This window comes from Enoplosus armatus, chromosome 5 (assembly GCF_043641665.1).
Source record: "Enoplosus armatus isolate fEnoArm2 chromosome 5, fEnoArm2.hap1, whole genome shotgun sequence".
Classification (NCBI taxonomy): Eukaryota; Metazoa; Chordata; class Actinopteri; order Centrarchiformes; family Enoplosidae; genus Enoplosus; species Enoplosus armatus.
The window spans coordinates 6,490,537-6,505,281 of NC_092184.1; the positions used below are offsets into that span (position 1 = coordinate 6,490,537).

The 14,745-nt window shown below is 42.7% G+C and overlaps 1 protein-coding gene across 2 annotated transcripts in view; it reads right to left on the reverse strand.

Annotated features, from left to right (window-relative positions):
* The window catches only part of aplp2 (amyloid beta (A4) precursor-like protein 2), a 54,765-nt gene that overhangs the window by 26,319 nt on the left and 13,701 nt on the right, over positions 1 to 14,745 (reverse strand). Inside the window, exon 2 of one of the 2 annotated variants that reach the window (XM_070906514.1) lies at positions 1,762 to 1,935. In XM_070906514.1, coding sequence (XP_070762615.1) covers positions 1,762 to 1,935 — 174 coding nt within the window. Of the gene's footprint in view, positions 1 to 1,761; positions 1,950 to 14,745 lie in introns of those variants that run through there. The other variant, XM_070906515.1, reaches the window with a different exon arrangement.

A 14,745-nucleotide genomic window follows, 5' to 3' on the forward strand; every position in this document is an offset into this window, starting at 1 on the left:
GTTGTAGTGAGCAGGCAAATGGAGAACGGAGATCCGTAGAAAAGAGACAGAAAGCTGGTTTGTAATTAAGGATTTAAAATTTGTCACGGACATGCCGCTCCTCCAGAACCATCTCTAAATACACAGTAGGGCGCGGATCTTAGAGATTACTTCTATAACATCTTTGTTCTGATAGTAAGTTAGTTAAAATCGCCTCAATATCGGCGTAGGAAAAAACGATCCCCAATCGGCACAAGCCTAATATCCATGTCGTGGAAAACATGTCCTTAATTGACAGCTAGAGAAAAGACTGTTAGAGGGTCTGCTAATGGAAATGCCTCCCACTATACTGTAAATAATGTCTTTCAGGAACAGCTCAGTAGCCTCTCTAATGACAAATCACAGTGAAATGAAATTTTCCACCTCACTGGCCGATTCCACTCAATATAACTCAATATATCTCACCTCATAGACCTATTCAATAATACATTTCCAAATATTTACTTTTTCATTTTCTATTATTCCTGCTGACCAGGGGGAAGAATACGATTCATGTGGTGATATAAACAAACAAAAGAGCTCTGATACTAGCAAGGTTATCTTGCTAACCTGAATCTTGTGTTTCCCCGGTATTGTTAATGATTTGATAAACATTAAATCCACCTTTGCTGGGGTGCAGCACCATTCATTTCTTTTGGCTTCTGAAAGGGGTCATGACAGAAAAACAACCATTGATTTCATTTGTAGCTTCATATTTATTGCACAGACATGAAAGTGGTTTCGATCTTCTCATCTAACTCTCGACAAGAAAGCAAATAGTGTATTTCCCAAAATGTCACACTATGTCACGTAATTTCCTGCTCCTAAATTCTGATAAAGCAGAGATACTGGTCATTGGCCGTATTCGACATAGAGTTAGATCAAGTAAAAGTAACCCTTTTAAAACTGTGTGATCTCTCAAAGTTTGACAGCCAAGAATCTCAGCATTACGTTTGATCGTACTCTCTCTTTTGATCAGCACATAAGAAAACACCAAGGCGGCCTTTTTTCACCTATGCAACATAGCTAAAATTAGGTCTCTTCTGTCCTTCGCTCATGCAGAAACACTTTGTTTAATATAGACTTGATTATTCTAATACCTTGTTGTCAGGCCTGCCGCGTACTAATACAAAAAGTCTTCAAATGGTTCAGAATGCCGTAGCTAGAATCTTAAATTAAACTAGAACATTTTACCATATTACACCAATTTTAACTTCCCTTCATTGGCTCCCTATTCATGTCAGATCAGTCTTTAGGATTGCTTCGGATGACTCACAAAATTGTTAATGGGCTTGCCCCGTCATACCTGTCTGATCTCCTTAAACCTTATATCCCATCCGGTGCTCTCCGCTCTCAGAATACAGGCCTCCTGTCTGTCCCCAGAGTTAAAAAGACTGTTCCCCCTTCCTCTGAAATAACCTCCCTGTTGACATGAGACAGTCTGACTCTATTTAGGCCTTTAAATCTGAATTCAAAAATCATATTTTTGCATTAACTTGATTACCTTGTACCTGTTACCATTATCCTTCCAGCAGGTCGGTCAGTCTCAATGAATCTATTAAGGCTAGTCCTCTGTACATGGGTGAGCACCTCCACCCTCAGATCTCCCTGAAGTAGTTCCCTTGGCTGTATCTATGATGACAACCCACTTTGTTTCTGCCCTTTTCTAACAGACTGTGGTGCTGGAATTTCAACACCTTATAGATAGGAGATAAGAGATGTGTCTGTGTCACAGTGACTCACCTCCTGGCAGTACTGCAGCACACCCTCCTTGGTTCCTACGCAGCTCTTGGTTCCAGAGGGGTCGGGTTCCCAGCGGCCGGTCTGAATGTTGACATGCATGTTGAGCTTTCCGCAGAACATTGCCACCTGTGGCTCGGCCACGGCAAACCCTGTGCCTGCATTGGCTGCTAGTGCCTGCAGAAAGACAGAGAAAGAGAGAGAGAAATGGGGGTTAATACAATCAATCATTATAGAGCCTATAAAAGCTGGGGAGTATTGTGGCTGACAGACTTGAGACACTGTCTGCACCACTTGCTTTTCTCATAAACTTTGTTATGAGCCTGTCACAGGAGGAGAAGTCTGAACACATAAAGCAGGTTCAGCTCATGTACTGCAATGGATAACTGTACTAGATGTGATGGAGCAACATCAGAACTGCCTGTCAACGCTTGGCTGCTTTTGCAACTCAACGCTGCAGCGCTGAGTGAGCAGAGGGGCTCAGACAGGAGACAAATTAACTGCACCGGGAATGTTTGGCTAGGTTGATGGTTAAACGGGTATTGGTTTGACTGGATTTGTGCACAAGGTTTTTTGCTCTGATGCCCATTGAGTGACTGAGAGGCTGCACACAGAGAGCAGGAGAGAAGAAAACAAACTGCAGTCCGTCATGCCTCGCAAACCAGGACATTCCTAGTTGAGGGCAGGGCTTTGCTCATCCAGGCCTCCTGGGACTAAAATCTTTCCACAAAGGATGGAACATTTATTCTTCAAGGTAAACACTGATCCACTGTATGCTCTGCTGTACAGACACATATGAACAACAACATAAATTATGTAATGAAAATATCTGTTCTGAGATACCACAGGATTTAAAAAAAAAAACACATCTATGATTTCCTACCAGTATTTCCCATTTTTGTTTACCTCCCAACCCTCTGAACATTGAGAGGAAATCTGCTATCTCTCCCCCACGTTGTCCTTCCTGTCATCATCTACTGAAGCCTGCAGTTCCTCCTTCAGCAAGCAGGAAGCAGGAACACCCAGTCTGCCTGTCCATCACTTAAAATAACTTAACACCACTCACTATAGAAAATGGACACCAACTGTCCAAAACTGCGTAATCAGCTTTCACGCGATTGCTTTTCAAATGACATGGTGTGGTGCTAGCATCAGTCATCTCATCAGCTCCTCATTGAGACAATAAGTCACGGCCTGCTAACACTCGCCTGATGCTAGGGGTGTCACAGGACGGGACACTCTAATGAATCAGCGAGCCGATGTAGCTCTGCATGCCAAACTATCCCAAAACACACACAAGGGAGCCTCTAGACAGGAAGTGGAACGGAACTGATCCCCTCTTGATTGTCATAATGTCATCAGGCTGAGTAAACAGGCTTCAGCCCCAGAGAGAGATCAAGGGAATGAGCGAGGACTGTTGGACTCAAATGTCTGACCGTGTGCTGGGTCCTCGGCCTTGAGGAGGCGCCGACATAGGTGTCCTCTGCAGCGCAGAGCCAAGGAAAAACCAGCTGAAGAGGGAGACTTGAGAAACAGTGTGTTAGACAAAGCTCTCCGACTAATTCTGCGCAGTCTCCCGGGCTGATAATAGGCGCAGAACAGAGTAGAGCGAGGACAAAACAAGTGCTGTGTAATCAGCAGTTGGCTGTAGCGTGTGATGAGCAGAGCCAGCCAGAGCTGAGTCTGCATGCATACACACACATAAACTGAATACAGCTCCAGCAACACACACATGCATTTGTGCCCACAAAACCACACATAACACACAATCATAAAACGCATAAAAAACATGCATCCAGCCACACAGGCATTCATCCACGTAGGCAAGCAAACACACACTGGACTGTCTTGATTTGGTCCTAGAGGCACAACAGCCTCAGATTCAACCTCATTTCCCCTCCTTCCTCCATCTCCACGTCTTTGTCCTGCTCCACTCCTCCTTCTCTGCACCACCACAGGCTTGTTTGCTCTCCTCCCTCTCAATCCTTTGTGAGATTGGCTTGGGGTGTATGCGAAGCAGAGAGGTGGGGAGGAAATGAGGGACGCAGAGAAGCACATTAGGGAGGAAGACAAGGGAGGCAGTGACAGCCTGACCACAACTAGACTCTGCGGCTGTGGAAAAACTAGTGTTGGGGTCTTTTCAACAACCCTTTGACTCCACAAAGTGTCTTAAATTCTTCAAGTGCAACAAAGGCAGGGGAGGTGGTTTATACCACTGCCTTAAATCTGCAGTCACATGCCTGTTTAGTACTTAAGAAAAGAGCAGCTAGGGGCAAGACCTGCACAAAGACAATCACCTGGGGGGCAGCAGAGAGCACGAGAAGTGATACACAGACGTGGAGGGCTTGAGGGGGAACAGCAGGGCGGAAGAAGAAATTTGCCTCGTCTGTGTTCCCCATCTCATCACCAGCGAATGACTGGCCTCTGGAAATAACACTGGACAGTGATCAGTTCTGCTGGCTGTGACAACCTTAAACACAGACACACACTACTGTAGGAGACACAATCAACAACATGTTAAAAGTTTTGGTCTCATCTCCAAACTGACAGAATTTTCACTTGGTCGTGACTCAGTCCTGGACAAATTTATTTCAAGACCAGTTGAGCACACAACTGGTCTGCCATCGTCACTATCTTTACATCATCCATAACCGATTTGTTCCGTCGGCCGGTGAGGGTCGGTGAAATGAATCAGAAGAAGAAAAATAAGAAGAAATAGAAGTTACTCTGAGACTCAGAAGGCAGCAGTGGATGAACACAAGCTACAGGCCACAGTTAGCTGAGGACCAGACTGTTGGTCTGTTTTTCTTTTCACTGTGATTTGATGTAACTGAACTCTCCCTTAAAGGTCACATGAAATAACTTTGACAGTAATTTGCTTCCGTGGTTTGTCGTGTTGGAAACAGAGGTTTGGGGGAGGACTTCATGCCAACAGTGACTTCATTTTAAAGTTCAAAAGCGGTGAAACAAAGACTGCAAAATTGACATTGATGGTAGTCCTTGAAGATCACTTGTCTTCCAGTTTAGTGTGTTGATCTATTTCTAGTGCAGAAAGCTGCTGGTCCAGGTGCAAACCAACACCCAGATACACACACAAGACTCTTGTAACTGCTGGTGCTAATTCAGCTTGGTAGACCTGAAGGTTTTATAAGATGGGAAGGGTTGGCTGGATCGCCCCAGGATCAGAAAGCTGAGTCATCAACAACGTGTTGACAGGTTACGGGAAGAGAAAAGTGTGGAGCGTGGATCACAAAATGTCTTTTGAGATTTATTTGACAGACAATGATAGTTTTGAGAGACATGGGGTAATAACAAGACATTATCCTAATTATCCTAAAACACAATCCTGCTCTTATGAGACCCTTCTATCATGTATTCATCACTACCATGTTGAACTGTATTGTACTAAAATATCTAGCAGATACGTTTACCGTTGATTGTTCTGGTTTCTCTCGATTCAGTCCGCATGAGCTCTGGTCTTGGTCCCATATGCAGCACAGACACACACAAACACACAGCTACTGGAAAAATACGCCGCCACACCTTTCAAACGTAAGTCATCGAGCATCCATCTCTCATTACTGACTCAACGTGAGATGTTATATCATGTGTAAGTGTGAACACCTGCTGCTGTGTGGAGGCTTAGGAAGTCAGAGGGAGAGACAAAAGAGGGGGAAAGGGAGTGGGGATTGGGGAAAGGGAGAGGCTGTGAGACTGATGAAAGCTCAGTCAAATAGCGTAAATAGACAACGGCAGCAGGGAATGTTTCCTGATTGGCTTATGTCCCGGCTCGACATATTATTCTCAAATGAACGCAGACTGTAATGCAATAAAGAACGGCGTGAGGTGGTGTGAACGCAGGAGAGACAGGCCTGCCACCACAGACGCTTGTCAAAAGCTGTGTGGGCTGAGGATCATTTCGCTCGTTTCACTCTTTACTGCAAACGCACACTAGTCTGTCGCTGCTTTCCCAGTCTGCCTCCAGCACACAAACATGTTTTATTAGCCTGCTCTGTCTTCCGAGCCAAGTTTCACATAAAACAAGCTAAGACACGACAGTGCTAGTCGTGAAATAACACACAGAACATCACATGCACACACAAATAAACACTCCTTTTTTCCTGGTAAGCGACAAATATACCTTATGAGTCTGGATCTCTAATGAGCAAGCCAAACACACACACACACACACACACACACACACACACACACACACACACACACACACACACACACACACCACATTAGAGGTAAATCTGACTTCATTTCTCGAGGAAAACATTACCCGGTAACACTTAAAGCAGGAGAGTGATGTTATTTTGAGTTACAGCTCATTTACTGTCTGCGTCTAGTTTACATTACACCGTTGTTTTGTGATGCATATACTGTATATATTTTATAACTTCTTTTTTATTGCTGTAATACAACTTTCCCAGTGTCACGCCGATCTTAAAAATAATTAGAAATATATACGTGTGACAGTAAGGTTTCATTTTTTGCAAGATTATTTCTCAGCGACTTTCATCTCTTGCTGTGGGTGATTGACAGCGAGCAGAGTGTAAATGAACGCATTCATATGAAAATGCTGAATGTAGGTGCAATGAAATAACGATGAATCAAAGAAACTTTGACAAAACGAAATTAAGGCTTTACATTTATGGTGACAGATTATTTAGCTCAAGCAACTTTCCAGTCTGCAGAAGACAATAATGAAAAGCAGAAAACGAACGAGGAAATGGAGCCTGATATTTTCAACAATGTATACAGACACCAGCAGGAATAATAGAAAAAGGAAAGTGCAAGTAAGACTACAAACTTACAAACAAAGCCCAGGTAGTATTCCTTAATGAGGTTTTAGAAAAACCCTCCTGGGATCGGTACGGGTCAGTTATTACATGACCTACCACACAGCATCTGGGCAAGATCCAAAGAAGCTAATCCAACCTGTGTGTTTGTGTGTGTGTGGTCTCAGGTCAAACACTCAGGGCAGCATGATCAGCAGTGTGTGAGCTCAGGACACACACCAAGAGGATAGTGGAGAAGGGGAAATAAGTAAACGAGGGCCATAATGTTCAAAACACCAGGGTTTGAGCCTTTGTGATGATCCTCCAATACAAACACAGACCGCACTTTGAAATAGCCAAAACACACAAAATTCCTCTGTGAACAGACAGTTTAATGAACAGGTTAGGTGGTCGCATCTGGCTGCATTTCTGACAGACATATGTTCTGGTAAATTGCCTGTGTTGCATACAAAAACAGCTCCACTGTCTATAAACCTTGTAGGCCTCACTGAGCGGCGGCAACTGGTCTAATTTTGGCAGAGGTATGGTGAAGCCATCCTTGCAGTCTAGCCCTTATAAAAGCAGCTCCAGAATGAGGCACCGGTCAGGACACGTGGGTTCCCAGAATGCTTAGTGTCCATGTGACTCTGTGGAGAAATGCCTGGCGCCGTTAATCCACCTAATCCTTCCCTGTGGTGACTTAATACTTAAACAAGATAGGCAGCGGTGAGAAGGCCACACACACATGCACAGGAATACGATGTATATGTACACTACATAGAGACATAAAATGAATATTGATTTCTATTTCTTATTGCTTGCAATAAAAAAGTGTTGATGTGTATGAGAGGGCAATGTTCACTGCAATTACTATGTTGTTCGAATATGTAGAGGGGAGCAATTACAGCATTTTTATTTCTTTATTAGCTTCTATTATAGCTTTTATATAACAGCTTTTAGTGTAGCATGCGCTTGTTTATTGCGTCTTGTGTTTGTTGCTTCTGTAACAACTGAATTTCCCTGTGGGATAGTTTCAAAATGCACAACATATACTATTTAATGCCCCATAAAACAAAATGACCACAATATGTATGCAGAGGTTTGAGTCATTGTTCAATGAATACTTTGCCAGGTGCTAAGATCTCTGGTTGTCTAAAGACACGAATACTGAATACTTCATGGTGTTCAAAAATGTAGGATGGCGAAAGGGAGACATTTTTATACCCTTTAATACCATCATTACTGTGAGTGGACATCAGTACAGAAGGATGTGGGGCAGCCTACGGCTAATGTTAGATCTAAAGTGAAGGAAATGGATGGACTTTGGTGTTCACTGTTTCTCACGCTTAAGAATTTAGGGTTCAACTTAACTCAAGCATTGACTGCAGTGTCAGTTGTGACATGAAAGGTGCTATGCTGTTGTTGTAAAGAAAAAAGTAGGTAAGTGGTTTCCCACCACTGGTATCCATGCTGCTATTTTCCAAACACAGCACTGCATTATGTTCACTTTGTGATGATTGTGGCACAGACAAAGATCTGTACATGCCAAGAGTGATTGGAAGTACCGATGAGCATAAAGCTCTGATCAAGTTTTGCTTATTCAGATTATGATCTTGATGTGAGTAAGACAGCCTGGCTACGATGTGTACACGAGCTGACAGCATTAGAGCTGGCTGAGAGTCACAATACAATGATGTAATGGGACATGTTATAGGGACAAAAGCTGGTACATTTAGATATACACAAGAAACGTTTGAGACTACATCATCAAAGCAGATATGACGATTAAACAGGTAGTGGTTATTATTTTTCTAGGGTAGAGCGCTTACTAGCTTTCGTTTTCATTATCAATCGAGTCCAAGGCAATATCTTCAAATGTCTTGTTTTGTCCCACCAACAATCCGAAACTCAGATATCAAGAAAAGCAGTCAATCTTCTCATTTGAGAAGCTGAATTTAGACAATGTTTGGCACTTTTTCACTGGTTTTGCTGGGAAAATGACTGAAAGAGCAGTTGATTAAAAAAAATAGTTATTGATTCTTTTTGCAGGTCGATCAACTAATCATTTCAGCTCTAAAACAGCTAACTAGGGACTTAACAACAAGACCAGCAGATAAAAGTGATATGAGTTATATTACCAAGTAACCAAAATGTGACAATATCTACTCACATATATTGTATTGATATTATATCAAATAAAGTACATCAAAAAGTGTATTTGCCTGGTCACTAAGAGTTCATGCTGAATCTATGATCTATATAAATCAGCTTACTTGTTACATTTTGATCACTGTGCATTACAAGCCATCATAGGTGCTTCAATGCTCAGTAATGGAGGTCAATTAAATATCCATACACAAATGCAAACCCACACACATGCCAAATGAGGATGTGTGTGGTAAAGCCCATGGGAAGACACCATCAATACACAAAGAGCTCACCAGCAACAGATAACAGATGGGGGGGGGGGGGGGCTCAGTAACAGAGGGACAGTGACATTTTCCTACTGACCAAACACCTCCACCACCTCCCACCCTCAGAAGGGCACACAGTAAAAACAGCATAACAAAAAGGAAAAAGGTGTCATGTTCTTAGACTCTAAATCAAAAGGGCAACCCCTCACTGCAATGCAAATGAGCTCCTCTGTCTGAGTGAAATGGCCTTTTGTCTTCACCATTTGAAGTGTCTCAAGACTACTCTGGAATTGCCCTATGAGTCACTGCTCCAAGCCCGCAAAAACACTCCCACAGTTTGGGGAACAGCAGCGTTTACTCAGTGCCACTTTCCCTCCAAAGACAACAACCTAAAGCTGTGAAATTTACAGTTCCGCATAAACTCCGTGTGGGATTCTTCTTCTGCTTTTAAGAGAGACCTCACTCACTTTCCACTTTGAAAATCAGTCTCTTAAAGAGGAGAATGTGCATATGTGTTTCAGTAAAAATCCGTAAATAATCTTGTACTTTGTTCCCATATCAAACATTTTCATACAGTTTCAACACGTAAATTCTGCAAAAACCATTTACTAAATGTGGTAAAGGAAAGCACGAGATTAATTTGTAAGCTTGTGTGTGCGTGTGTGTGTGTGTGTCCTGTGTTTGTTAGAGTTTGAGGTGACGAGGAGAAAGCTCAATAAAGCCGAACATTATGTTTCTGTTCACTAGTGGTCACCTCTGCGTGGCTCATTAACCTCCCATCATTCATAACCGGACGGGACCGGACAGGAAAGTCTGCTGTTCCTTCTGCCCCGAACTGTCACAGGGGAGCGGAAAACTTGTCACCACACACCCAACGCCCACCGAGGAAGACAATGTCGTGGCCACGACACATCGTGCCAGCCCCGGTTCAGATAGTAAGCGGAAAGGAATTGTAATCCTTTCCGCGCAACCTGTGCTTGATTGAACATGCCTTTGTTAATGAGACTGTGTGGAGCTGTTTCAAAGTGCGAAACACTGGAAGCACCACTGACGCAACCATGTCCTATATTTCCTTTCATGTCTCAAACGAAAAAAAAAGATTCCGAAGGGAAAAGGAGTTGATCGAGCTGGGAGAGTTCAAAGTGATGAAGGTTCTCCGGGGGCTGTTAGACTCCTGATACAAGTGATCTGCTTTAAGATTAGCCTGCTGCCTGTTCAGTAACTAATTGTCTAAAAGTTTGTAACTGTACTGCTCTCAAGTACAAGTTTATTTGACTAGATCTTGTTGTCTGCATTCCTGAGCAGGTCTCCCTTAAACACATGAAAAGAACCTGATGAGTTGAATATGATACTTGTTGTTTGTGTTGTAGCCACAACTACTACTACTACTAATAACAAAAACTACTAATGTTATTATCATTATAAATGATAGAATAAGAGAATACATTGGGGTTACCACGCCAATGTTTAAATATATACAACATACAGAAATATTATTCAAATGGTAAAATGGAGGAAAATAAAACGATCCAAAAGTTAAATCCCATCTCCCATAAATCCCCTTGATTCCTATCTCAAAGAGGGTGTTGGTGTTTGTGTCCGCCTTTGCATTTTTTGGCATTTTTGTTTGTTTTTGAGAGCAAGAAGAAGCATGAAAGTAATGAACAGTCCTTGTTAGCAGACTTTTGGCGACATGAGCTAAGGTTTTAACTATTTGTACTTGGACTGGGTAAATGGAAATGGGGCAGGGTTGTGTATTAACTGCAAAGTCAATTGCATCCTGTTTTGTGGTAATTATTCACTGGTGTTAATATTCTACAATTTCCACCATGAAATAAACCTGACTAACAGTTTCCAAGGCAAGATATGATTGAGCTGCAACTTGATCTCACTGAGTGTCGCTTTAACGTCGCCATGCTCAGTGAAGGGAGATGAACAGAGACGAGACGTGTTCGTAATTAAGCACCAGCTAGAAGATGCGTCGCAGCTCGCTGGTTGCAGGGTAGCAGTTGTGGTGATTGAGTGGCACAGGTCTGCCTGTGTGTCAGGGGGAGATAACATGGCCTCTCACCAGCTTACAGCGAACAGACGTGAATGACGACTTGTTCAAATGGCCCATCACTATGGAAACCCCTCTACAAAAGCATCCCAGCTATTCACACAGAGGAACATTGAGGCTGCAAAAGAAAGAGGCAAAAGGGAAATAGAGAGAGAGGGAACATATGAGGGCAAAAAAGAGAAACAGATTGAAGAAGTGGAGCAGGGGAGAGTGAGGGGAGGAGGGAGAAGAAAGCAGGGAGATAGATAATCAGAAGCTCACAGCGACAGAGCGGGAGGACAGGAAGGAGAAAAAATAAGAAAAGAGGAGGGGGGATTCGAGAAAGAGAAAGAAAATAATGGAGAAAGAGGGAATGAGGACACAGTTGTGAGAGACTGGCATATGAGACAGTGTGGCAGAGAGGGGGAAGAGATGGGAGGCGTAGTGACGAAGATTGTGTGAATGGCACAGAGGACGACACTCACAATAACAGCTGCTCTCCCCTGTTTGGTGCATTCAGCAACACTGCGCCCTTGTATGGAAACACCAAAATGACCCTCAGCTCCATAGGTTCGCACATATCTCCCCTGACACACACACACACACACACACACACACATAGCAGACATACAGTACACAAAGCTATGTCTGTGCTCAGTCCCCTCCTGAACAAAAAACTGTGCCCATTGCCATGGCAGTGTGCGTCAGGGTGTTCAGCAATGTCGCTCCCCATGACGAGCAGACACTGCGCCAACTGCCAGTGGTTCCTCTTCAAATATTTACCAGTCAGTAAGTCACAGCTTGAGTTCTGAGAGGAATCATTAGGATGTGTTTTTAGGACGTGTTGCAGCACGTTGGTGCCACACAGAAAATTCTGGTCTGGGTGAAAGTCAGTGTGCACCCAAGTTCACAGTGTGCTGACTGCTTCAGCAATTCTATGTGAGCAGGTTTAAACGAGTGTGGGAAGCAGGGGTGTAATGAAAGGTGCAGTGCCATGCGCAATCACAATATATTTTCTAAAGTTTAAAGAATGATGACGAAAAGATTCTAATGTTCATAAAACTACATTTAAGAATAAAAAACACATCTAGATGAAAATGTCCTCAAATGTCTGATCTTGGTTGGACCTACCCAATTCCAACACCTTAGTTGGCTACAAATGTGGTGGTTGGATTATTCAACTGATATGATATATAATGATATTTAGAAACGACATGGACGGAAACAAAGTCAGTTAAACAACATGAACACAGAAGAACAGACAATCACTAGTGTTGAAAATGTTTTAACTTGAAAGAAAATGTAGCTAGCAGTTATAGTAGTTTGATTCCATGACAGGAGCAGAACTGAGATGGACAGGATGGAAATAAATGGAACTGGAGTTCCTGCTAACGTCTGTACAGTCAGTCAGATCATTCTGGCTTTTTGTGGCCAGAAGAAACAGACTGAAAAATCACTTCAGCTGTCAAAGTGAGACAAAATGCAGCCTGCTTTAGAGCGTTTGGTCCAACTTTCAAAAAAAAGCTGCTTCATACAGATTTGTCCGTGACCTGTGTCTGAGCCAGTTGTTAAGATTTACTTGGTATTGCGGTCCATTCTTTCAGCTCCGCAATACACATTTACATATTGTGAATATCGCGCCTTGATATATTGTTACAGTTCTTATTGGAAGGTGAGGTATGAGGGTATAAACCTTTCAAGTGTAGCAGCGAGATGGTGGCACAAGGTGACGAGCTCAAGTCTGTTTCAGGCATCTGAAGCAAGTTAACAAAGACAAAAGTGTTTGTTTGATTCATGTTTGCTCTTAGGATCTGCTCTCAGTTCCACTTGTCCAGAGCAAGCATTACAGAACAACTTGTATGTATTTACAAGCTATAGTCGAGAGTTTACTTGGGAATATATCTCAATTTACACAGAGCTTCCAGAGATTTCCAAGTGTAGCACTGTCAAGCAGCAGGGGCCTTGTTAGTGGGCCTTCACAGTCACTCCACATTTTCAGTCAAAGCCTGAAAATTCATCTCTTCAAGACGAACCTCATGTCACACACTCACTGCTCAATCATATCCTGTCTCTCTAACCTTTCTCCCCTGCTTGCTATAAATTGCTCTCATAAAGAAGAAGCCGTTGACATCTCTCCTTAGCTCATACATTTCTTTTTTCTCTGTTAAAAGATCAAGAATACTGTTGGGGCACTGTCGCTCTCACCCCTGCTCTCCTTACTGTAGGCTGCTTGTAATCGTTGTGATCTCGTAATGTGTTCATTTTAAGTGGCTGTGGACAAGGGTGTCAACTGAGAGACTGCCATGTAAATGTAAATTCAGTGAAGTGAAGAGATACTAGGCCAAGAGAAGAGAAAAACAGTGTTAATTAGAGCAAAGTACTTTTTTTTTTCCTTCCAGTGGCACACTGCCTTTTCACTGGGGAGAAGGTGTGTCTGGGCTATTTATAAGCGGCTCCAGTTGGTGGGCCAGTGGGGTCTTGTCTTCCAGGCCTGCCCTCGCTGAAAGAGCTTGTTCAGAGAAAGAGAAGTAAACTCAAAAAACATGAGGACAACGCTACGTGGTTAAGTGGTATCATCCTAATTAGAACCATATTTCATCTAAAGAGGTTTTGTAAATGAGAGCTCAGAGGGGATTTTAAGGCAAAATAGATCTAAAAGGTAGTATATTCTATTCTCTTTCATGAAAATTCTGCCAGAAGACTTATTTAAAAAGGTAATAACCTGCTTGTGTGGCATTCATTTCTTTTCAGTGTCAAATTAGGGATTTTAAAGTGATTCTGATGTGCAATGGAGTGCTGGCACAGCGGGTTCACACTGCGAGTATTATTATTTTATTGTGGGTAGTACAAGAGCATGACAAAATATATGTACTTATTTCATGCAACTAGTTTTTGACAGAGAAATGTGAGCAATGTATGAATACAAATCATGTTTTGTTTTTTGTTTTTTAAGTTGTGGTATTGTCTTTAATTTTACGTCATTTTGATGAGTTAAAAAAAGTGCAACACATCAACGTTTCCACGACCAATGTTTTGGGGGTATTTACTGATGTAGTCATGAAATAAAACTGAACTGTAGGTCAGGTTGTGTGTGCTGCCGCTGTGACTCAGTGTCTACAGCTTCTTCTTTCAACTGCCAGTGATGAGTGTCAGCAGGTGCTCAGACCAAAAACAGCCCGTTAAAACAAAGCAAGGGGCTTGTTGCTTCAGGTACCATGGACACATGAAATATGATCCAAAAAGTCTAGTTTAAATAATAGATTCACAAGTTTGAAGGTTTATCAGATGACAAAACACCACCCAGCGGTATATAATAACACCCTGAGACAGGATTTTACAACTCACAAAGTTACAACGGCTGTAATTATGTTATCTTTTGTTGTAACGATCTCAAGGTAAACAGAAAAATATGGTGTTCACGAGCCCTGTTGTTGGCACCGGCCTCATTCAAATGAAAAAAGGGGCTGCGTTTTTTCATGCAGGGCTAAAGGCAGTCTGAACGCCTAAGAGTCAAGGAGGCAGGGACAAGAGCCCTCACCCGTTTCCCACCTGTGAACATGATCAAATGCATTTGTTGGAATGCACAACCAAGGCAGAGGTACCACTACTGGGGAGGGAGCTAGGGAGCTTAGCTGACGACTGAGAAAAGTTCAAGTGTGTTGACTCGTTCACAAACCACACATCAGCCGGGTTTCCTTGGTCACTGAGGTCTAATAGAAAGAAAGAAATGAACTTCAAGGCTCTTGTTTTC